Below are 26734 nucleotides of genomic sequence, written 5' to 3' on the forward strand. Positions count from 1 at the left end.
TTATCCATTCGAACTTTTGACCACATGCAAATTGTGTTTCATTGTTGTTAACGGTTATTGATTGTTGCCCTAGCTTGGCTAAATCGTAACAAAAACCTAACGGGTCAACTACTCGTATTTAGAAGCTCTTTGGTGTGTGTGGGATCTTAGACCTAATCACGACTCGGTTGCTAATTAGTAAGTTGTCTCATACATCTATGAAGTTGTAACTTAGAGATACGATTAAGTATAAACACTGTTACAAATTACGGCTTGTTAGTACATTGCTTAGGATACTGGGATACACTGATAATACTTACAGGCTCTTTATTTGCTTTGGGATTTCGGTAATCGTGCTTTGGGCTGGGATTGTTACGCACTGATAGATGCGAGTAGGAACCCAATTGCTGACCAATTTTAGACAAGCTCCGTTTCCATATGTGCGGCCTCCACGGTCTCCACGATGGTTGTTGTGGCCGCCGCGACCGAATCTCATGGAACGTATCTTGTGGTCAAAGCGCCATCGTCGTCATCGTCCACATTCAAGCCACTTCCGGTGCAGCAGCCACTGCACAAGAGCCAACTGGTTGCATTGCCGGTGCGTTTTGGTCAAATCGCAGACACCTGCTCCAATTCGGCACTGGAGCGGCCCGAATTCATAACCACCACATTCTTGGCGGCATAGTCTGTAATGAATCGATCGCTATTTCGTGGATGTATATTGCCCACGTCCTGGGCGCAGCACCATGGATTGCGCATGGTCAGTATGCGCTTGAACGCATCCCTGAACTCCTTGTTGAAAATCGAGTAGATGATTGGATTGAAAGCGGAGTTCGAGTAGCCCAGCCAGGTGAGTATCTTGAATGTTTGGCCGCCAATGCAGGTCTTACAGAAGGCAGCTGTAATGTTGACACAGAAGAATGGCACCCAGCAAATTAGGAAAACGCCCATTATAACGCCCACTGTTACGGCTGCCTTGTGATCGGATACGTGATATGGCGAACTGTGGTGCAGATTGCGCACCTTAAATTTCTTCGGCTGGTTCTTGGGCCGACGTATGCTCTTGTATCGTTGCTTCTCGGCCACCTCGCCAGGTCTTGTCACCGCCTTAATAGACTTCACATGTTTCTGAGCATAGCAATAAAGCCTGAGAAGTGAAGAGCACCAGGATTCAGGTAATTAAGTTGTATACATAATAAGTTAATCTAATATAAACTGAAATTAAATTAGGTCAATCAAATTAATTTATAGAAATTTTTGAAACTGCTCAAAGCTAATCTTCCACTTTATAGACATAAGTCAGCTTTTTACTTAGCTTCAATTTAATTGCTCCTCTTGGTGTCAAATCTATTGGAAATTGATTTGATTGGCCTTAGGCAACGTTTACCTAACGAAACTTTTCAAAATGAAATGCTATCCGCTCCATGTAATTGCAGTGAAAGGGAATTCGATTAGTGACTGCCTAGTTGTTGACCTGAGTGGTTCCTATTGTTGTAAGTGATATGATAATTATTTACTTTTCCAGCCATGCCAATTATCGGCCTGCCCCAGGGAACTCCCACTGGGTGGGCCGTACACAATCGACAACTGTCTGGGTCATACAGTGCGTATACTTAATATTCAGCGTATTTCCCATACCACAGGGCACGTTCTTGGTGGGTCGTTCAGTGAGCATATGGTCCGGATGGCCACATGAAAAGGATAACATGGCTACGTACAAATTATGACGATAAAAGTCCATTTATTCTGTAATTCAACCGAAATTTGATAGAACATTCCAATGACAGCCACTAGATACTTTAGTAGATGCCTTGAGCCCCACCCCGACGAGGGAACAGCTTGTCTCCATTTGCTGCCTAGCCCATTGGCCGCAAATCTCGTTAAGCTAAAATGGCAACGTGCCTTTCGCCGTCGGCTATTTTGCTGATGAGCGGCCATATCGCAATGCTTTTGTTGTTGCTTGCGATGTTGATGTTGGCATCCTGTGGCCGTCCTTACACGCATTGTCTAGCCCTTTTCGCACACGCCCATGTTCTTGGTCCGCCTTTGGCTTAGCTAAGGGATTACTTAGCCGGACACTAATGCGTTTGCTTATTTGTTTGCCTTATTTGCTTGTTTCAACCAACTCCTAGCCCACACTTATCCCAATGCAGCCGATCTCGTGTCTAGGCCACATGAGGGTCGAGGTCCTTGCGGCCTTTCAGCATTACGAAAGTAATTTCAAAAGTGTTCGCCATTATTTTATTATTTACGTCTTACAACTTTGCGCAGCCTATAAAAATATTCAAAATGTTATTAGTTTTCCTCGAGCCATATTTAATTGTTGGCCAAATCGGACTTGACCTTGTTCCCAACAAACTTGTGAGGCTAATTCGCCTAATTAATTATTTATAAGCTAGCTTCAATAAATTCTATCAGCTTGTTTTTATCAAGTAGCTTTGCTATTTATTTAATTATTATCGCAGAAGTGCGAAAAGATCTTGAGCTAGATAGAAAAAAAAATAAATAAAAAAGGCTAACAGAAGTCGACGTGGCTTAATGCAAATGTAGAACAGATAAAATTATAAGTACGCATATATAATAAATAAGCTCTATTTAGAGCTGTTGGCTCTACAGATATCTATGCATTGCTGTGCCGACCGTTTCCATTTCAAAGTTTTCGCATTACATTTACTTTTGTAGCTTTTCTTTTTGTTTTCACTGTCGCATTTTAGCGCTGAATAATTGTGCCGCAGCAAGTTTTGGGCCATGTTTCAGAGAGTTTTATGACGGTACTTATTTTCCCATACTCACCGACAGTAGATGCCAATCATGACCACGCACGGAAAGTAGAAACTGATACAGCTGGAGACAACGGCATACGTGGGTGTCAGGTCCAGTGCGCATGTGGGATACTTTTTGCCATTATCCTCAAAAATCAGCGGCTGGTCGGGTCGATGGATCCCCAGCGAGATGGGCACAAACGAGACGAAAGCGGCCAACAGCCAAATAGCTGCAATGGTTATAACAGCCACCCGGCGTGTCACCCAACGGCCGTATCTGTAATGAAAGTCACAAAGTGGAAAGAGGAGCACATCAATTTGGAGTAAAGGAAGTGCTTGTGATTGTCCCCTGCGGTTGCCTGCAGTAAAATGGTAAAACAACAAGAGCAAGAGTTGTTCATGGTGACAGCAGCAGCAGCAGCAGCAGCAGCAACAGCAACAATCAGAAGAAAAAGCTCCACATTATGATTGCGGCTTTGTTTGCTGAAGGCAGTTGGGGCGACATCAATTTCGGGCAGAGTGCGACAACTGTTGCGGTGCAGTGGTGGAAATTCAGCTGGCCAAAGGTGTGCATGGAACATTCGTGTAATGGTCACTGCGGCCTGCCTGCATGTCATTAATTACCCGAACAGAAAGGGCAGCGCCAAATCAGCCTAAGCCGAAACCCAACCACAGCACAAACCATTGAACATTACGCATTCTCTAAAGGCAACGTAGGGATAGGTCTACCTCGGCGATATACATATGCAAATCATCGTGTATGGATTTTTGTGCCACTTCGACGCTGACAGCGGACGCACAATTTACATTTACAGCAACGGAAATGAGCAGGCAGCAATGTAAGGCTGTTGGCATTTTATGCCCACTGTGGTTGTGAGGGTGTGCGTGTGTGTGTGTGTGTACACATTGGCATATGCTGCCGCATTTTGGCTTGTGTAAATGTAACCGCTGGCTGTGCGGTAGACACGGCCAGGAAATCAAACAAAATAATTCAATTTCAATTCAAAGACGCACTCAGTCAACGTGCCGACTGAAAATACTAAAGATGACAAGAGCGCCTGCAGTAGCTGGGAGGGTGGCAGGACAACAAACGGAAAAGGAAGTTTTGGTAATTGTATTCACAAACAAATTCGATTTCATGTGGCAGCAAAATTGATTTCTATTCTAGCAGCAACGACATCAGCCCGCACCGGTAGCCATTTAGTTGCCACCCAAGCCCAGTAGCCCGTTCAGTCTTTTGAGCCACAGGAACTGGCATAGACGCCGATTGTAAGTGCAAATACCTGACACCCGTATCACTCCAGAGACTCTGCTATGCAAGTGCCAAGTGGCGCCACACGCGTCCATTGATAGAGCAACCAATCATACCCCAAAGAGCTAATTGAAATCGTGTGACTCTCTGTGTGGGCCACAGCACCAGACCGAAGTCAGCCCGCATTTGCATTTAATGTTGCCCCTGTGTGCGTGTGTGTGGGTGTGTGTATGTCGCACGCACTTAAGAAATTAGAGTCAGGCACGCACAATGCGACGACGTGTGTGGGTTGGGGTTGCATAGCTCGACTAACTCTGGCGTTTATTTTGTTTGCCTCTTGTCAAATGTGGTTTTATGAGCGCAGTGAGTGCTTGAATATTGCAAGCACACGATGCTGCTGCCAGTGCTGTTGTTGCGCTCAAGTGTTGCAGGCATATGACAGTGTTGTTACCCAAACCCAACCAGGCCAAAAAACACAATTACAAACATTCCCCAAAGCGACATTCTCGTTGGCTTTTGTCGCTTAACTGTTATACCTCTCGCTCACGCATGCATATAACACCTATTTGGGGCCGTCTCTCCCCTCCTTCCCTCACCCCCTTTCCCACTCTTTCTCACTCTCCCCTCCTCAATGTGGATGACATAAAAAGTTTGCGTCGCTTTTTATTGCAGTTTAAAGTGAATTTTATGCATGATACGAGCATGCACACATATGTTATGTTTGCTCTGCGTCTGACAGTTACGATGATGACAGGCGCCACCAGATTCAACTTTATCGCATAAAACAAAAAATTGTGCCTTAATTCCGGCATAATTTTAACTTTGTCAGCGCCTGCTTCTAATTAGATTTCCACGCGCTTTTCATTCAAATTATTTCTTTTTTCGCCAATTTTCGCTGGCAGTGCACAAATCTTGGCAGGCGCAATTAAATTAAACGCTTGCAATTATTCTAAGACGCTGGGAAAATACGACAAATTTCTCAGCGTCAGAGGTGGGCACCCTAATGAGACGCCAGCCCAAAACAGTTCGCGAACTTTGACACGTCGCGCAACGGCAGGAAAAACTGACGAACACAAATGCTGTCCCTACTTTGACATGCAAATAAATCAGATTTGCATAAAGAGCAACGCCATCCAGCCAACGCCGTACCCGCTGCCAACGTTCTGGCAGGGCCGGCAGTAATACCGCTAGACACGCAGCATTCAGAACCAGACTCTGACACCATCATCCGTGAGCTTCTTTTTTTTATTATAATCTATCTTCAGACGAAGATTAAATACTCTCAAAACGATTCTACATGGAAATGCTTTCATTTCAGACTCATTGTGTTTGCTCGAAATTAGAGTAAATATTTCGAGTGCTTGCTCAACAAATGTTTAAGGTATATTTATTGAGCCAAGACATATAGACACTGCATTCCTTGACTTATTCTTGCATAAGATATGAATATATATATAAGATTTAAATCGAATATCTTGCCTGCAAGAAAGATACAACAGATTTGCAAAGCTTGTGAGAAATCTCCTTCCATTTCCTTTTCTATTTCCATTCAATTCCATTATATTTCCAAGTTCATATTAGTTATGCTACTTTAAGAATTATATGCAATATATTATTTACAATATGACATTGTTGTAAGGGTATACAGGGTATACAAGGAAAATAGTGTAAAGTGTGTTGGAATGAGAATTTTGATGCCTGTGAGATTCATAAGAGACTGGGCGTGGTATACTCGTAGGAGTGCTAGGCCAGAAGCTCGACGCTTTAAGTACGGGCGCAGACACACTTGGGGCTCACAAGCATTGCACGTCCAGCACTGTGTAGGGCAGAAGCCAAACTCAATTTGAATGTATTCAAATTGAACCACAGGACGCACGCAAACTTGCAGTAAAGTACCCAATGCTTTTGTTAGCGCCTACGCTAACGCTCTGAGATAATTTAAAATAATATTAAGTTTTATAAGCATTGCCAATGAAATTATTTCTTGGGAAGGAATGGTTGATTATCGAGCTAATCTACAATGGAAAATACGAAATACAATGATGTTGCGGCCAACCCAAGTCAATTATGCTGAAGTGGCAGTTACTTCCAACTGATAACTTCATGAATTTTCACTTAATATAAAAAACTTTTTGGCTACTGTGGCAGCTGTGAATTAAAAAGTGCAAGCAAACTTTTCGCATTCAAATATTTTTGCTACCTCAGTTCGCAAAATTTACGAGCACGTCAACTTTGGCAACTCCATGAAGTGTGCTGCTCCAGCATCAGCTCATTATGTTCAAACAGTCTTGGCAATAAACAAAAAATATCATGACTTAATTTATAAAGCGCTGCAGTGGTTGGAGCTTCAGTAGAAAAAATTCTGTAACATTTTTAATAAACAAATAAAGTTTCTAACTGGACCTGGCAGGTGCGACAGGTAACAGTAACCTAGAAACCGTGCACATAAATAGAGAGTTGACGGACAGCAAGCCAAGGGGTATGCTGCGTGTTGAGTAGAAAATATTTTTCCACTTTTGGCTTGCACTGAAAATAGCATCAAAGCATTTATTACGGCTATTTGCAACAGCAGCTGCTAGCATGACACTCACAGCCAGAAGTGTCTCGTTGTCATATGTGTACAGTAGCTTCGTTATATTTTCTTTTTCTTCTTCCTTTGTAAATACTACTGCCTGAAATCGCTCGCCGCTGGCTTCCCCATGACCAGGCCCTTCGCAGCCATTGAGGCACATAAATTTCATTTCTGTAGCTGCTGTGAATTTTTCTTTGGCTGTCAGATACTTGGCCAGCATCATTTTTAACAAGATCCACACACACACTCTGATATAGTAATATAGCTTGTGTTCGTGTGTGTGAACAATCTATTGCTCACTGTTTGACGACATGTTGCTGACATGTCATAAATTTTCGTTTGATTTTGTCCAAAAATTGTTTGGCTTCCTGAATTTGTTGGTTTCTTTTTTGTGGTTGCAGCATTGCCAAACAAAATTTAATTAACTCACAATTGTTAAGCCACAAGGCGAGACACAAACGAAACGCTGATATAGTTGTTTCCACTTGGCGTATTGTCCCTTGTGCCTGTTACCTTCTCTGATAGTCAATTCGGATTGCAGAGCCAGAATCTCGGCTGTCGCAAAGCAATCTGACACGCAACTTGCATAGTGCCCGCAGACGACAAAACTGACAAAATGCAGTAGAAGCGCCCAAATAAGACATTATGTCATGCCCAGCCACAGGGGCTGGCAGATGTTAAACTGAGTAGTTGGCACAATTTCATTGCCTTTGCACACTCACACCACACACACATGCTTGTCTACTAGTGTGTGAAATTAAATTGGAAGCAGGTGAATTTCGTGCGACTTTAAGAAATAATGGTCGTCGAGCAGTCCTAATGGCCGGAATTCTTTATTGCCTGTGCTAGAAGAAGCACATTAAAATTGAGTGGTAAATTATTTCAGAGCTCTTGCCACATACACAGCTTGGAATTTGCTATTGTTTGCTTTTCAATTTGAATCAAGTGACCGTGCAGAACTACAAGTTCTAATCAGATTTGTCTTAAAATCAACAAATTTTAACACAAATAATTGACAATCGTTAATTTATTACTGGAAATTACAGTCGAGCGACTTTAAGCAGAATGACTTGCTGAATAAATTTAAGTATAGACTAAGCTAATACTTTGCCAACTAAGCCAACAAGTCAGTGTCTGTGATGCAGCAAAAGTGCTTAGCAAAGTTTTGCACGCAATGGCAAAAAATGAAGTCAGAGCCAGGTCCGGGAAGTCGGCAAAAAAATGAGAAGAAAATATCGTTAATCCCCAATAAATCTGTTACTAATGAAACAATTATGTGCTGCGATTAATGAGAGATGGCGCCATAAACAAGTCGAGTGCCTGTGGAGCCACAAAATGAACGACCAAAACGCTGGCAATGAGGAACGTGACGTGCATGACAACGTGGCGGATGAGTAATATGCATGAGACAGGATGTTGCTTTTCTGCAAGTTAATGGACTGGAGGCAAGTTGAGGGGATAGGAGCGTTACTTATATCGGTTGGCAGGTCTGTTTTTAATAAATCGATATTTAATCGGGCATCCATCGAGAGCGTCAATGTCACATCAATAATATTTTCCACTCATTTGCTGACAGACAACAACAGCTATGTATAAAACTGAGAGTCAATGCTAAACTAAATAGGGTTCACGCTCTGCTTTACTCTAGTGTACTCCACTCATATTTTAGATTCTACTGACCGAGACACTCCATGCACAATTAATTTTGGTTAGGCTCATGTGAAGGGCGCGATGACAGCCAGTTGGAGCTATTGATAAATTGTGTAATTCATGCATGTGACAGTGTCATCAAAGTTATTGTCGTCATGATTAGTTACGGCCCTCACCTGAGTGGATCCTTGATGTGTATGTAACGGTCCATGGATATGGCGCACAGATTCAAAATGGATGCTGTCGAGCACATGACATCAAAGGCCACCCACGTATCACAAAACTCGGCGCCAAAGATCCAATAGCCTGTAATCAAAGAAGTAAAAGATAAATTATTGATTGAATAATTGATTGATTGGCGTATGATTGAATAACTGTCGTCCTGATTGCTTGTTTAAAATACTTAATAACTTCTTGAATAAGACCGAGTCACTGTACAAATGCAATTTAAGTGACTATGCATGAGCTGGAGCGGAAATTGCCACGTTCCGGCCGACAGGAGTCGCAGGAAAATTCTTAATTTACCCGACAACCAGCAGACGATGTAACGAGCAAAAGAAGACCACAGAGCCATATAAATGTCAAAGCTCCTCAATCAAGCTACCACAAATGGGTATGGTCAGCAGACATAAGTGCTTTGCGTTATGTGAGAAAATATGTTTATTAAAATCTTGTCTTATTTATGGCAAGCTTACATCAGGCAGTTTAACAAACATGGGGAAATGAAACCTCTTCATATAAGCCGCAGTCTTCTGGGAAGAGAAAGTTTTAAAATGCTTTTCCAGCTTTCAGCTTAAAGGAAATACATAGCGGATTGCCGCATGGAATGCAGCTCACTTGCACTTCGTAACTGGCACTAGTTAAAGCTTAAAACAATTTCATAAACTCAATCAAGTCAAATTGCTCTCGACATAGTATATGGTATCTGGCTTTCGATCATGCTTTCACAGCTGGAGTGCTCGTGCTAACATGAGTGCTTCTGTTTACTTATTCATAACGTAAATTGAGTTTAAACGATTTCATAAATTAATTTCCGTTTCCTTTTTCGCTGCAGACTTCGGATTGCTGTCTGCAAAAGTATGTCTCATGCGTTATTCACATTTGATTTTAGCTGACGATACAGCGATCCCTTTTTGATAGCATTTCCGTAAATGCATTGCAATTACAGGAAAGGACTCCGAAAAAGCCCATCGAAGGAATATACGTGCTCTGAACCCATAACCCGTGCGGATGTCCGGTGCTGTGTCCACTGAGCGCGTGAAGGAAATCAGCGTCGCACGCAAAAAATATATGTTGAATGTGTTGCTATGATAAATTTAATATCAGATCTCAAAGCCAAACATATTTATTTACGATGCGTGTGTGGGCGCTGATTCCATGCTATCTGATGGAAGACATACATCATGCCTATGCTTATGTTCGCTTTTATGCCACATCAGCCATGTCACAGGATATAGCTCTTTAGCGCACAGGATGTGGTGTATCAGCAAAAAGAGCTTTGCTCATCTTAAGCGATTATCTGCCGTCGCTCACTGCAGTGAACGCAAGATATCGATTACGTCATGATTTCTCTTTCTGACTGTGTCGTTGCCCATAACTCCGACTACAGCCATTAATCCATCGTTACTTTTTAATATTTTACTACACAAAAGTAAAGCTCATTTCGTGCAACAGTAAAAACAGCTGCCCGAAAGTTTGACGAAACTAAAGTTTATTGCTTCTATCCATTCATAAAGTCTGCTCACTATAATTTTACTGATTAATCCATCTACTAAACGTAAATCTCGCGCAGTAAGCCAATTAGAATTATATTCCTTTCAGGTTATAAAATATATTGAATGGACGACGATGTGCAAACTTATTTCCACAGTTCCATATGCTTGAAAGCTGCATATAAAAGAGAGACAGTAATGCTGGCCCAGCCAGTAAGTACTATACAGAGTTATATGCTTGACAATGTCATTGTGCGAAGAGCGAAGAATCGTCAAGATATTCATTCAAAGTACTACTGCAAAGTATACTGCAGAGCCATACATATTTATAAATACTTATTGGTTATGCGCAATCTGGTATAGCACTATATATATACATGTATATATATATATATATATATATATATATATGTATATACACACATCTTCAATGACTTGGCGTGTGTATTTTTGAGCTGGCGCAGCTGTTGCCACCTCGCAGAGTCCCTGTGGCCTGTGTTGTTGCTCAAATTTGTATAAATATGCTGGAGTTTGTGCGCTTATTTGCTGATTTGCCAGGGCTGGAGTATGCCAAATGTTGTTTTACTGGCACCAACACAGGTTCATGTTTGCCGGCACTTTGTCGAAAATAATTTGGTTCAACAACTCTCGATTCACATGTGTACTTCGGCATATATGCTGGCCCTTAGGCACCTCTGCTGGCACTCCAGATGCTGTTTGTCTTTAACACTCTGCAGCCAGAGCGATTTTATTTATTTTTTCACACTTTGTGCTTACGCAGCAGCAGCAGGAGCGCCGCCTGGATTCGGAATCAAGCTCTGGATCCATCTCGAAGTAGCAAAGTCGTTTATTATTTTCACGCACAGGCAGACAAACGGAATGACACACATACATCGAGCCACATATATGGAGCACACATCGAAGGCAGCCTGTCTGCCTGTTCCTGTCAGCGCTGTTACCGAGGTAACGCATCACTAGACCTCAGCACATTTCCTTCAAGATGCCTGGCCTGGCCAGCTGCTTCCCATTTTTCTTTTTTTATTTACATTTGCTGTTGGTGTTTTGCCCTCCCCATTGAATAAATACTGAACAAGCATTGATGTCAGCTGCATGCGGAACATTTCGCTTATATGGGCAATTATAGCTACCGGCAAGTAGCAGGTCTTCAAAGTGATTTGACTGCTGCTTACTTAGCATTTGTACTTTTAATTTTCAGCTGGCGCTTTTCATACTTCGTTCTCAAATGGCCAACTGCTGCTGCTGAGTCCTGACGTCAATGCCAACTACTTGGACGGTTTTATAGCTATGTCAACGTCGAAAAATTCTACAGCTGCGCATCTCTTCAGCTCCACAGTTATGGCCAATAATAATTCCTGCTGGATGTATTTATGGCAGCAGGTGCATTTTCTGTGTTGGCTGAGAGCAATGAAACTCGGCCTGCATATGAAACACATGAAATAAACATTCGTGTTGGCTGGGTAGCTTCACCTTTTTGCCGAGCGAAAGTGCATTGTGCACTCAGTGGAAGACAGGCTAATACTCGATGTGCTTTGCGACCACTCAACCGACTCGCCCGAGCAGCCGTCACTTTAAGAATGCCTCTTATCAAGCCGTACAAGGAACCCGCTTTAAGCGCTGCCAGGCATGTCAAGTGAGCTCGTATGAGCGCCTCTTCTACCCAACTAACTATATTTCCATTAGCCCCATCGAAGCATGCTTCGCTTTTGCATATTGTCGTGGCGTTTGTTTGTGCGACAGCCTGCAGCATTTTACATAAATTTATTGCTCGACAATTTCAATTGCAAATTTTGTGCTCAACTGTCTGCGTATGATATTCATACTTACCCAGCAAATCGTTGACGCCCGCGAATGTCATCACCAGAGAGGCCACAAAGAGATCCGCAATCGCTAATGAGGCCAGAAACAGATTGCCAATGCGGCGCAGGCTGCGCTCCGTATAGATGGCCAGGCAGACGAGAATGTTGCCGGCGACCGAGAGGAATATCAGCACCGATAAAAAGATGCCTACGGCGGGATAGAGAGTGCCAGATTAAATGTATATGTATTGGAAGGAAGAAACGTGAACATTCATAAACATAGCATACTTATGGGGGTCGAGCCAATGACAAGCATGTTTGCGTGGGCGTAGGCGTGTGCGTGTGCGTGTGCCTATACGAGTATACATGTATATGTGTATACGTGTGTGTTTGTACAATAAGCCACATGCGTTTCTCTGCACTAATTGAAGAGCAAATATTTTGCTGTCTGTATACTGTGAAAAGTGGACAAGTGTGCGAACATGTGGTGATGCTACGAGTGGTGCGGATGGTGTGGGTGGCGATGCTGGTGTCTGTTTCGCTGGTTACACGTTCAACGACATTTACTTTACCAACAACTACAATTGACACAAGTGAGAGCTGTTCCGGTTCCTCACCAACTATTGTATCCATTTCAGAAGCGTTAGTCCAGCTCGTTTCATTGTAGTACGATGTCAGCTGCAATAAGAAAATGAAATTTATGTGATCAAAATAGAACCATGAAGATCTCTCAATTGGCAGCAGCTGCCAACATATTATCCTTTCGCTTCTAATTACGTGGCGTTTAAGTTGCCACATAAAACATAAAGCAACGCGAATTCTGAAGCATAACGAGAGCACGGGGCTACGACAACTTTTAATTAACATCAAAGGCTTTGACTTGTGCTTACGCTAAGCTAATTAAATATATAAATTCTGTGCATGACACGAACTGCTGCAGAATGAAACATTTTACACTAATTAAACTCCAGACATTAGTTTTCGCATGCGTCCAATTTTCAATTACGTCGTGTCTGTGTCTGCCTCGACTCTGGCCCCGGCGTGCAGGGCAAATTCTTTGACAGCTCGAACCCTGTGGCTTGTGGTCTGTGCTCCACATGCATGCTGTTGTTTCTACTGTTGACTTGGCCCACACAGCAACTATCAATCATTTGGCACATGCGGTTGCCCAGGAGCGAATCACTTTGCCGGGGCCAAGACATAGGCCACAAGACGCACTAAGCCGCATTATTCATAATTAAAATCGACAATCTTGTGCCGCTGTTTCATCACGTTTTAAATGATACATTTCTGGGCTATTCTATAATTCATTTGTACTACTAGTTGGAATATATATGCCTGTCAGAGCGACTTTGCTTTGGGGTTTTGTGGCAAGTGGGCTAGTTGTCTTCTCTGTGTGCTTGGCATTTGGGCAATGGATTTGCATTTGGCTCATCATCGCCCTTGGCTAGCTGGCCTATGTTGTGCCTGCTTAAATTTAATTCGATTGCAAGCCAGAACAGAGTATTTTGGCAACATGTGGATCGATGTGAGTCCTTTTTCGACAACCCGATATGAAATACCAATCCAAAAAAATGCAATTAAAATGCCAAAAACATTTGAAAGCTCAAGGATTCCGAATTCCTAGACTAACCTGCAATGACCACTCGATGGCATTAATATGCATACCAGACAAGCCCAGTGAATAATGATTCTTGCGTTTTCAGCACCAGACGAGGGCGTAATATTTTTCATTAAAGGCTCATAGCACATTGCGATAATTTCAGGTTTTGCTATCCACACTGAGCATCCCGCCGGGTAGCATATGCATGAAATCATATTAAAGAATTCATTTTTTATTTATTTTACCCCTAGAATATATAAGGGAAGTTCATCCAAATGCGAATGAAAGTTCGCTTCTTAAGTGCAAAAGTTAGACTCTTTGCAACTTGCAGAGTATTCAAAGTTGTCTTCGCTTAAACGTTCCATTTAGCGCTTTCTGTTGGCGTTGAGCCCACGCGGCGTATGCGAAACATTTATTTGCCACAGAAATGCTCGCACACAACATAAGCAACGAAAATGCAAATGAGGTTGCTAAAAGCCAGCCTCAAAACCGCTGACATATGCAATTAATTAATTTCAACATAAAAGCGCTGTTGCTGCAAAAGTATATTTAACTTGCTGCCAGCTGAAAGGCGAACAGGTAGGCGGCGAGTAGGCAGCGGCTTACGATTTTATTAAATTAATTTCAGGTTTTTGTTAATACATATTTTAAGCGGCTTAAAAGCGGCTAATTAGCTTAAAATCTTAGCATTTCTTACACGATTCGATCGGCATTGTACCTATATTGAGGGCATAAACAAAAAATGGACATCGTATAGTTCAAGTGAGCACTTTGTATGTCTACGAGGCTCCTTAATTAAGTTCAATTAATCACAAACTGTGTTTCAGCTATTCCATTCAAGCGCCAAAAGTACCAGCTTTAAGTGGACGATATGAGCATAGGAGGACTCATTGAATTCCACAATATTGAATATTAAATCATTATGATCTGTTGAGTTGGCGAACATGCTAAATGGAATTTGATTTGAATATTTCATAAGCATAATTTCAATTTCAATATTAACACAGGCATCTTGAGCCAACAATTGCCGCTTTCACAATGCTCGAGTCAAGTGCATAATTATATAATTACGTCCAAAGGAGTAATTGACCAGCTCAGAGTATGCCCAATGGCATCTTCAGCGACGACTTCATATCGTTGCTCTGCATGCAGGCAATAAGAGCAGGCCACAATTTATTGCCTGGCAATATATATTCAACTAAGTCGGCTAACAATATAAAAGCTTTTATACATCATAATAAATGCTAATGGCTGAGATATTTGAGGATTACGCATGCATCTGCCATAAGCAAAGTTAATTGGCGCACACAGCTTTAGAGATTCACTCCCTTGATTATTAAACCATCGTGTGCCTTATACAGGCACTTAAGATTAAAAACAAAATACATTAAATACTTTTCTGTTTCATGGGCTGACAGACACATATCCATTAAATGAGCAGATTTTAAATGATGCCAGACACAACACCATTATTATACCCTGCACACACTGCGTGTGCTAAGCGGCTGTTATCAATACTTTGACACGCAAAGGGCACAATAAACGGTATTTTTATGATATTGCATATTTCATATTATTTTTTATATATTATAATTTTATAGCTGATATTCAGTCACATTATTAATGATGAAAAATTAGTATTTCGTCGGCTATCTTGCTGCTCTACCTTTTGTCATTGATAATAAGAACTTGACAACCTTGTCATAGCATAAGCTGTTTAGGTTCTTCGCACCATTTAAGTCAAGGACTTTTAATTAATATTTAAATTAAATAAATATTTCATAGACACACGAATCACATAAAGCTATAAGGTTCAACGCTTGGGCTTAAGTTGCAACACACTCAATCACTTCAACTTTGTCATATATTCACCTAGGAGATAACAATAAGCATCTACTGGGAGTAACACTTACTATAAAGCTTGAAAATATACTTAAAACTTAAAACAGGGCAACGCATAGTCGAGCAGTGTATTGCAGTTGCTTTTAATTTGCTGAATTCGTTTTTTCTTTTGACAACATGTAAATGCCATCAGCAATCGATGCCAAATTAAAAATAATTGAAGTAGCCAAGTTAAATACCCCCAAAATGCATGTAAAGTTACACTTGATGGCATTGCATGTTGGTAATTAAATTTATATTTTTAACTATTTTGCAATTAAAACAGTTAGCAATGTGCAGAGTTTAAGCCAAATCTGTTTCATATACGACACAGCATTTTGTGAGTGAATGTGTAATAGAATTAGAAAAGTTGGATTCCAGAGACGAGAGCTAAAACAGCAGCTGCAGCGTTTAATTGCCAATAAAAAGTGAACAACAAATGTCATGGAACAGCAAGAGAGGGTCGCCCTTAAAGTATGTGTTTTATTTCTATATGAAATTTTAAAGCAGCTTTTAAGCGTCTGGTAATTCTTACAGAACGAAATGAAATTGAGAAGACGAGCCAAAGCATGGCAATAAAAATGCTTAAGACCGTCTTTTTTAAATAAAATTTTAAAATTTAAAGATTTGTTTATTGCTTTCGAATAGGTTTTATTAATTTCTTTTACGAAAATAAATGATAAAAAATCCTTCAATCTGTAAACAAATTAGATTTAGTGGTAGAAGCTCAAGCCTTCTTTGGTTTCTCGCGGCTACATAGATATTTATTAGAACATCTCTGTATGGGGCAATACAATTAATAATTAATAACCTTAAAGGTAGGTAGCATGAAAGAAAGAATAAAGTATTTTCCTTTTCGTTGTATCTTAACACCCAAAAAGTTAGATATCAAAAATTTTTTTTATTTTTATTTTATTTTTAAATGTATATGCCGAATGAATCGAAAGCAAGCCGTTGAAAGACTTTGTTGTTTTTCGGATAAATTTTTAGCAACAGTTCCGAAGAAAACGAGATGTGAAATGTCATACATTTTTAAGGAGCACTTTCAAGTATTTTTATGTGGCCGGATTGTTATTAAACTGCTCCCGATAAGGCAGGCAAGTACGTATACGAGATAAGCAAGAGACAGAAAACGGGCACAAAAGCAACACGCCGCAGGATGTTGCTTTGAATTGAAGTGGGCGCTTAGGTTTTGCTTGTAAAGTTAAATGGTACAATGCGTTGATTAAACGCATACCCACACCCACACACACACACACTGAATAAAAACGGACTCTAACACTTACGCACACACAAATTGCCCGATGGCGTCGGCCAAGCGAGCAACGCAACAAAGTCGACTACAATAATATTGCGCAAAAAGCAAGTCGCAAAACCTGTGCACCCAACAACAATGACAAAAACAAAACAATAACAAGGAGAATAACAGCAGCAACAACAACAGCAGCAACAACAACAGCAGCTTCTGTTGGAACTGTTGCCCACGGCAGCACGCCTCTGTTGTCTGTCTGCCCAATTGCCTGTCTGACTGTCGGCTGTGTGCGTTTACTTGTAGGCGAGTGTATAAGTGTAAATATGAGCACCCGACGCGTCGGAAGTAGTGTGATTTACAAGCTCGACACGACAACAACACCCGAACGCGCATAATAAGCCAAGCCAGCAGCGACATCAAGCTCTGCAACTGGGCTCCAATTTTCATTTCATTCGCCAGCTTAACGGCCCAATGGAGCCTGTTTACCTTAGTCGTTTTACAGTGTCACCAAAGCAGTTCCGCCACTTGAACTGCTGTTTTGTTATTTCCAGCACAAACAGCACCAAGAATACCAAAATAGTTGCTTAGGTTTCAAAAAGCTGCTTTCAAGTATTTCATAAGAATGCAAATATTTTAATGAAAAATTACTTTGATGTCGGCTCATCGAGCAATTTACAAATAGCATAGAAATATATTAAAGTAATGTTTATTAAATCAATTTTACTTTGCTTTATTATAAAAACATACATAACTAAAGTAAATTCTGTTGTCAAGCTGCAGAGTAGCCGAAGTTTGTTCAGGATATTGAGTAGTATCTTCTAAATCATAAGTCAACAGAATACTAACCAATATCCGGAATGAATGCCTTATAAATCTATAAGATACTAGCCAATATCCGGCATGCGAGCCTTGGCTATCTGTATTTGGCGCATTTCTCACATAAGCAAATATCCTAGCTCGTGACTCAAGTGAGATGTATTTGTCTACGATAGCTACTCGATATTTTCATGTGTGTTGTTGGCATTTGCAACCATTGCAAAGACACAAATTGTGGCTTGTATTATTAACACAATCAACATCTCCATATAAACAGTACTTGACATATACTTCGTAAAGCAGTTATCCTTGTATTTATTAGCTGAAGTTCGTTTATGTTACTATAAACTGTACTAAAGCATGTTAACTCAATCCATAGTTTCTCTATTAATCTTAGTAGCTATCAATTCATTTGTATTTCTTGCAGTCAAACACAGATATGTGAAACTTCATAGCAATACAAGATGTTCTTCATCAATATCTGAGATAGTCCCAGGACTGCAAAACTACCAAGGCTAAAGAATAGATACAGATAGAAACAGTGTTTGATGTTTACAATAGTAATATAATAAATATATTAATAAAACGAGCTTTGACTGAATTTAAGTCGGTGCTCACGTAGCAGATATATACAGATAAATAATACTTAATTTTATTTATATTTTTTGCATACTTGTGACTAGAGAATTTCTTAGAAATCAGACAATAAATTGCAAAGCGCAAAGTATTTCCCTTATCGAGCGAGAGCTATCGCTCTAAAAGAATAATTGAAAAAGCAGCTCAGTCGGTGACAAAGGGTATTCTGAAGTCACGCACTCCTGACTCGAGCATTGTTAGGGTCTCTATTTTATTTCTCTTGTCCTTTCGCTTGACACCGCTGCAACTAAGCTCGTTATTTAACTGGCTGCTTTCAGTCGACAGTTTTATTCGAATTGACTTCTCTGAGATTACATTGGCACATTCCGAACGAAGTGCTAGATTTCCTGTGCATAAGCAATTTTTTTCAGTTGGCTGACTGCGCTGAGCTTAATAGAAATCAGCTAACAAAAGTTTGCAGCTTCTGCCAGCGATGATTTAAAGAAGTCTGCAATGCCTGAATAGTTCTGGTTTCATGACAAAACTCTAGCCCATGTGGAAGGCTACATATGCATTCACAATATGTATTCAATATGTATTCAGTGTTAAGCTCACAAGCCGCAGGCAGTTGCTATAAATTGTGGCATGGTTAGCTTGCACTTTACGATCAGACAAGCCACAACAATGATTAGCATAAATTTAAATTCACATAATAAACATGAAAATTCGTAGGAGTTTCCTCCTCAGCTCTATTTACTATACATACAAGAACACACACACATAGGGGCGCACTTGAACCACGTATTTAGTTTGCCAAGTCGGGAAATTGGGCAGAAGGAAGTGCCTATATATGTATAAGTGTATGCACAGCATGGTCCTGCTCGACTTGCTTATAGATATGATAATAACCGTGCTAACATGCTGATTTATGCGCTGCTCAAATATTTGCTAAGGCAGCCCAAAGTCTGAAGTCGACTTTAAAAAGTTTCTTAAACTTGAAGTCATCTCTTGGCTTGATTGTTGGCTCACATATAACACATATGTGTGTATGTTGACATCAGAAAATATTCAATAAGTAGACACTTGAAGTTCATCTACGACGAGATACCCTGTATTAAATTAGAACAAAAATGTGACCATAGTGATGATAGCCTCTTCAGCGATATCACTCACAACTTGACTGTGCAAATGTTGTTTTCAATATATAAATAAATATACATATATCAGAAATTAAATGGCAAAGCCGTGTAGCTTACCTGTGGATAGCCTACATTTGAATGAAGACATTGGCTTCTTTTTCTGTTCAAATGTCTATTCTTATATTTTCGCTTCTTCTTTCAGAAGCCTTTCATTCCGACTCCACCCACTCATTTAAAGAAAATGTATGCTGCAATAACAATTGTCAGAGTGTTCGTTGTGCCATTGTTGGGGCTGTCAATGGCTGTATGCCAGTTGACAATTGCATACAGCTGGCAGGCCAGCTCCTTATTCCATGTTCTCGTGTTGCAGACCGTCTCAGTCTGCTTTGTGCTGTCCCTGTTTGCATTTGTCTACGATTGTCAAGGAACAATTTGTGAGTGTGAGTACATATGTTTGCCTGACACTGTCTGCGACTTGTTTGTGTTCATTGTTGGCATTTGGCATAATTAAACGCAGCTGAAAGTCATGTCAACATGGATGAAACACACTGACAGCAGACACAACGTTGTAGCTATTGTAATTACGCAAATAGACACTGCGACACTTGGCCTCTCGTTCTCTTGGGCTCTCGGGCACGCCTAAAAGTATGCAACAGCCGCTCCACATGTGCTGCCTGTCAAATTTAGCAGCTCATCATAATTGAAGCAAAGCATCTATGAAATTTTCAAAAGACTTAACGAGCTTCTGCATAAATGCAAATGAGCATTTAATGGTTAGAAATGCCATGGCAAAAATACGATAACAGATTTTATAGCCAGAAAACGAAGGCCTACAAAAAATGTATGCGCTGAAGGCCTGATAGCAATTTCAATTATTAAAGCATTAATTTGATAAGTTTCGCACGCCAACTGAACATTATCTGCTCCCAGGACACTCTGCTCTGATTTGATCTTGGACTCAGCCAACTTCCGAGGCGGCAGCTATCACGCCCAGCATAATTTCGTTTGCACATATCAAATTTTTGCACTTGATAAATAATTAAAAAGGTTGTCAGCCCTACGTTTGGGTGACTGCCCCAATGCTTGTGAATGCATAAAAGTTATTAAGATTCCTCATGGCCAGTGCTACTGCTAACTAAGCATATTCCTCGGAATCTCTCCCTCTACACATCGCCCTCTCGCCCTCCTGCCCTATCGCCCTCTGAGCTTGTGAACTTTGCAGCTGTCAACTGACCCAGTTTGCAGCTTATCTAGAGGATTTGTTATTTTATGCAGCCTCACATTGAATATGTTCTAAATCAACTACTAGCATGAGCCAAGCATGATAATTGTGTGAGTGTCAATAATTGGGTAACGTGCGCAAATAAATTTCCATATATACACACATACACATATATATTTATATCAGTGTGTATTTTGGTGTGTGTGCTTGCAGCAGCGAGGCTAATTCATCAACTTCTGTGTTGCGGTTCTCTACCTACAGAGCTGCTGCGGTAAACTGTCAATTAGCTGCGTAATTGGTTAGCTCTTTACCTGGTCTAAGATGAAGCTCTAGATTGGTGCGCAGATTTCAGACTATCAACAACACAATAATTAGCTGCTAGAGCACTTGGGCTTCTTGCACGCCACTCGAATTGCCAAAGCAAGTTGACTTAAGCTGATTGCGATTTGCAGACTATCAATCGACGAGTCGACTGCAGATTTCAATCTGCATTTCCTGCTGCTGGTGTTGCTGGTTCATCACACTTTAACTAGAAGTGAAAGCCAATCGATTTTATGCCATTTGCCGTTTTTTGCACTTGCCATGCAAGTGAATTTGAGTGGAAGACGTGTAAAGCGACTGGCACTGGCTGGCTGTGCCGCAGCGCGCTAAAGGCTTGGCAAACTGCGCTCCACTGATACATCACCAAAACACACACCCTCGCAGCAGCAAGTCTTTTTTGTGAGCTTCAAGCCGCATATGTCTGCTCTTGCCATTCTTTATATTCGTCTCTTGCTAAGCTCTATTTATTGTTGTTACCCAAAACACACCTAAGGACTTAAACAACCACAGACTGTGCTACAATAAGCTTCCATTGAGGCTGCCCAGTGGCAAATTATAAATAGTTCTCGATTTATTTCCGCTATCAACTTTTTGAAAATTATCAGCATCAGACTCGGTTTTATTGCAAATTTCTAGTCCAAGTTTTTTGTGCATCACTGCGAATGTCTGCCTGGATGAGAGCGCTCATTGTTGTATCGCAATTACATGCTCAACTTGCAGGGCTTGAGCTGCACTTATCGATCCCGGCATGAATAGAGCAATGGCTGTAAGTCCACAATAAAAAACGTAATGAATGTAGCAAAAAACCGGCTCTCGTTTTATGGTCAATAAAAAGAGAGCCTTTCGGTTTATTGAAACCCTTGGACTGTGCCATTGAAAAATCTTTTCCTGCCATCTGACCCTCGTCAAAAGGAGACGACCTATCAGTGAAAACTGAAATGCAGACAACATAAAAACAACAGGGCAGCGAGAGAGAGAGAGAGGGAGAGAGAGAAAAAAGCAGACAGATATATAGAAATATATATGTATAGTGGCAAAGGACATAATGTTCTGCGCAATTATATGGCAACATCTATACAAACGTTGCGGCTACTGTGGCTGAGCTTAATGGGTAAGTAGAGGTGTGAAAAGACCAGAGTCGCTTCCCCTAAGCGGCTAAATGGCAGTCGCTAACATTCACACCTACACATAGATGAACAGAATTGCAACTGGCCAACGAGCTATGTGTGAGTGTGTGTGTGTGTCTGTTTGCATTCCCTTTTGCGGTTTATATTTGTGACCCAATTTATGGTCAGGCTAGAATGAACGCGTTGCACCCAAACATGGTGCTCATTTGTTCCCATAATGATGCCAGGCATCTGCCAACAACACGCACACACACTCACATGCACACACACAAATGGTGAGTCGTATTTAAATCCAGCTAATTATATTCAATTGCAGCGATTTTTTTTCACATTTTGTGATTATTTAATTCAGTTGTTTGCATGTGTGTTTTAAGTAAACATATAAATTAGATGAGGTAATTTTTAATTATAGAATGAATAACTCTATTGGTATTCAGCTGATTAGCTTGAAGATGTACGACGAGCAATATTTCTGGCCTGAATTATGTGATGGATATGGATATTCAGTGAGCTACGTAACTAATAGGCCAGCAAATTACTGTCACACAATTATAAGTGGTATGTGTTATTCCATTCACACTCTGATTGACCGGTAATCAATGCCATTTGTCACGCCCACTGGCAGTGATACAATCCTAATCGAATTCAACAAATTATTGGCGGAAATGTTTGCCCATTTCAATTGGTACGAATGCCCATGGTGTGTGCGCTTCTGTTTGCATTGTATTGGATAAACAACAGCCAATGGCCTGTTGGCATAGCAGGGCAAATATGGAACAATAAGTGCGATGTTATGCCATATCAACAATGCCTAATGCTATTAATATTTTATTAGTATTATTATTATTATTTCTCGGCTATGCAAAGACGCCGAACAATGGGGAAAACTGGACATTTCCTGCACCTACTACCGGGTAATGAAGAATATGGAATCAAGTTCAACACAGTATCACAGACAAATAAGAATGGCAACAATAGCGCGATTTGCTTGTGTGGGTGACTATACTCATCCCAGAGCAACTGAAAAAGTCGGACGTGTGGATTAATAATTCAATTGGATTGCACAATGCGTCGCATGCGTTTTGCACTCTAAATGCAAAGTGCCTGCCAGCGCGAGAGCTTAGATAAGCATAAGCAGAAGTCGGGAGTGCTCAGCTAGCAGATTGCATAACCAAATGCCAAAGCACTAATATAGTAAATGTGTGTGTAATAGAATATAAAATGTGGATACTATGTATCTTATATGGCTTCACCTTTTATAATTTCATAATTTTACTTCAAAATTTTAATTTTTCCTGCCTTTCATTAATTTCTCTTATATTATTTGCTTAATTTTCATAAGCGAATATACCCTTTTCTCTTCAAGTTCAATGGGCTAAAAATTCATATACATGTAAATTTAATATGAGCAATTTCTGTTCCTTCGAATGATTATGAACAATGTTGCTCCATTGCAATACCAATATCAATGGGAGTCTACTACAAATTGTTCATCAAAAATGTATGCAGACTGCAATTTATCGATTAGATGTGCTTTTTGAAAGTTATGCAAATGTTTGACTGACAATTAGGTTGACAACGTTGCAAAGCAAATTGACACAAATTTCGTTATAAACAATGTTGGCATAGTTTATAATGTTGTTTAGGGCACTTCCACTTTTTACTTATTGCCTACATACATATATAAACTAGTTAGTAGTCTATTTAGACGTAAACTGTTTAACGACAATATTGCTCATTGCTGGCTGTTTGGACTTGGGCAGGTGCCTAGGTGGGTCGGGATGCTCTAAGCACTGAACGTCAACTTGGTTCTAATCATTATTTACATTCGATTGAAAGTTAAGCGTGTAAACAGTTCAACACAGAGAAAACTTTATCGTTGTGTAGCCGGGAATCGGGTTACGAGTAAATACTATATAACGCTTGCTGAATTCGTATCTGTGTGCCAGCTTCTATATATTCTGAGCACTTTTCATATCCTTTACGTGGCACGTAAATTTTTCGTTTGCCAAATTAAGGATAAAGTTTGGCGCAACCGAGCATTGCTCCTGCCATCTGTGCACCCTTTTCAAAAGTGGATTATGCATCGATATACGCAGACATTCAACTATATATATATATATATATATATATATATATATGACATTGCCCATATCTGAGCCGGGCAAAGTTTCGCTTGTGCGTGCTCTGCTAATGAGTCCCGCATTCATATCCATTTAGCACCTGCTAACTGAGTAATGAAACAGCAAAGACACAAACTAAATATATATTTATATAAATACATAAGCATTTCCCAACTATATTTCATAATTATTGCAATAAACTATATTAGGAGTAACTATGGCAAATTAACTTTAACGTGTGTGGATAGCCATAATCTAGCTTAAGCGAATGCTTACTAGAAAATAAAATATTAAATTCATTTGTAAAGCACTTAGACGTGATATCAAATTTATTGTACAACAGTCAGCTTAAAAAAATACTTTATATCTTCATCAAGACTGATTGCACTTTCCAGTCTAACAAAAAAAAATGTCACTGGCATTGACAACAAGAACTTTATATCACAGACCGAGTTGATTTCCTATTCATACATGCCGCAAGAATTCAAGAAAAACGAACAGGTTTTCATGCCCAGCCTCTGAATGTCCCAACTCTTATCAGTTTTATTTTCGAGTTTGTCTTGGCAAGCTAAAGCACAAACTGAAACAATTTTAATATAAATTTTTTAATTTATGGATACATTTCTGATGGACTGTGATCAAATATCGGTTACTCATACAAAACGTGTCACAAGGTCGAGGTGACGCAACTTGTTTTGTGTTTTGGCACTTTTCTATTCTTCGGGCTTTTCTTGCGTTTGACAACTCGTACATCATACGAGGTTAAAGGCTAGTGCAGATATTTATTACATGTACGCTCCATAAACCGCATGCAATCAAGCTACAATGTCTAAGGATATGCGCGCGCGTAATAAAAGTGAGTTCATAAAAGCTGATGGCTGAGGGCTGATGGCCGATGGCGGAGGGTGGAGGGGGCTGCCTTAGTCATGTAGCCGATCAAACAGTAAATTACAGGAGCATCTGAGTCAAGCAGTAACAGCAGCGAATACCTGAATCTTTTGTGCGGCAAAGGATAATTTTACGAGCATGCCAAGGACATAAAGACCCTAAGGCAAGCCAATAAACCCATTCACAATCGATGTGCAATGCAACGGCATAAATGCCCATTAACTTACCGTGGTGCCGTCATAGCCATTTGTCAGCAGTTGAATGTCGATTTCCAGATCCAGGTCCACTTTGGCGGTTGTCAGTTGCAGCGGCAGGTGATCAGCAGCCAACAGCAGCCCACTGTGGTTGCGGCGGCTACCAGTGCCACTGTGATTGCTGCTGCTGCTATTGCTGCCAGATAGCAAAGTGTCCTGGTCGAGGGTTCGGTTGCTGCCGCTGCCATGATTTGATGCAGCCGCAGCCGCCACAGCGGCGGCCAGAGCCGCGATGGCCGTTGCGGCACTCACGGCATTTGTCATATTGCTTTCGAGGAAGGTAAGGGCAGCTAGGTAAATTGGATGAGGGGATTGGAAAGCAATAAGCTGGCTGCTTCTTTTACAGCCGCTGCGTGTGGTAATGTGTGCTCGAAGTGAAGTCTCAGAATGAACAATAATTTGCCAGGCGACTGTGGCATGGCATTTCGGCCTCGATTGTTCTGTCTAATTAATCCGTCCGTTGGCTGAGTGGCTTGACGTGTGCTTATCGGCTCTGTGCATATCCTGTAGAAAAGCATTGGCTGCAGCTGCTGCTGTGCGCGATTGTTCTATTCATTAGCCCTATGCTCACATGAATTTGCCATTTTGCAGTTGCTAGCCGACGGTACACACATGCAACACAATGTGTATACAGCATAAACACTATGTAAATCTACATGTCCTAGGCGTACGTTGAGCTGTGCCCAGTCATCGTCATGCCACATTTCCCAAACGGAAATTGCATATTTTCAACAGTTTTTTTGCCGTGTGCCTCCGACTGCAGAGTCATTTATTATTAGCCACGACTATAACATGGCCAAGACGTGACCATTCAGTGGCAACTGTGCTTCGCTTTGTATGTGTAACAGTTCAGTGGAACGTCAGTTAGGCCATTGCCTTTGCCACGCCTCGCTGTAGTCAAGCAAATTATCAAATTGTTGCCAATTGCTGCAGACCGTTTGAGCTTGAGTTTGAACTGGGCCAACAGGACCATGCAACGCTTTAGATGCCTTCAATTTGTTATCGCACTCGTATTTTGCACTCGGTAGTTTAGTGCTTGCACTTCGCGCGCTGTGCAAGGCAATTGACATTTACGGAAACAACTGATCAAGAGTCACTCACGCATACGCACTCATACACACGCACACAGGGACTGCTTTGAGTTGTGCGTCGGCTACTGTTTCGGCTGGTGGGAGCTGGTGCCGCGCCGAACTGCGCGATTTGAAGGCTGAACGTTGACTGCCCGTTAACAGGCACGCACGAGCGACACGTTGCTCTACGGCGGACACACAGGCGGACAGGCAGTAGGCAGGCCGTTAAACGGCGGGCGGAACGCAGGCGAATGCCGTGCGTTCATTTGCCAGTGCCGCTCGGTATGCAACAAATTTGAGGCGATTTCTAACGCGACTAGCGGCGAAGGCTCCGACGATTCAACAGGATGTGCCAAATGGCTTGTAGCATAGGCGAAATATGTGCGCAGCGCACAGCAGAGCGAGCTTTGCCGAGCGAAAGAGAAGCTAGAACACGAGAGAGCGGCAGATAGGGAGCGCGAGGCGAAGATAGCGGGAGGTGCGCAGAAAGCACGCGCTCTTATCGGCTAAGCACCTGTTGTACTTCACTTCACATTTGACGCGTTTTCCGCGCGTTTCATACGCGATTCCCATATATGCCTGCGTCCGCAATTTGGGCTCGTTGCCGCCTGTTCGGCTCAGTGCGACAGTGTGAAGTGCAAGTGTAATGAAACTAAATTGCGACCTCTGACAAATTGCACTTGCCCAGCAATTTTTCAATTTCATTTAACCTAGGCTG

The 26734-nt window shown here is 41.2% G+C and overlaps 1 protein-coding gene across 2 annotated transcripts; it reads right to left on the minus strand.

The window, feature by feature from the left end:
- Positions 1 to 588: 588 nt before the first annotated feature.
- On the minus strand, positions 589 to 25399 carry LOC111593262 (dopamine receptor 1). 2 transcript variants are annotated; one of them, XM_023305930.2, is made up of 6 exons: positions 24920 to 25399; positions 12362 to 12422; positions 11773 to 11952; positions 8392 to 8521; positions 2773 to 3018; positions 589 to 1126 (listed from the first exon to the last, which is right to left on the minus strand). In XM_023305930.2, the coding sequence occupies exons 1-6, from the start codon at positions 25208 to 25210 to the stop codon at positions 589 to 591; spliced, it is 1446 nt and encodes a 481-aa protein (XP_023161698.2). In that variant the 5' UTR covers positions 25211 to 25399. The 2 variants fall into 2 exon arrangements, with proteins under 2 accessions (XP_023161698.2, XP_023161697.2); XM_023305929.2 differs by having other exon boundaries at positions 12317 to 12422.
- Between the last annotated feature and the right edge of the window lie 1335 nt (positions 25400 to 26734).

The sequence above is a fragment of the Drosophila hydei genome, unplaced genomic scaffold, assembly GCF_003285905.1.
Source record: "Drosophila hydei strain 15085-1641.00,03,60 unplaced genomic scaffold, DhydRS2 tig00008121-arrow-pilon, whole genome shotgun sequence".
NCBI classification, from domain to species: domain Eukaryota; kingdom Metazoa; phylum Arthropoda; class Insecta; order Diptera; family Drosophilidae; genus Drosophila; species Drosophila hydei.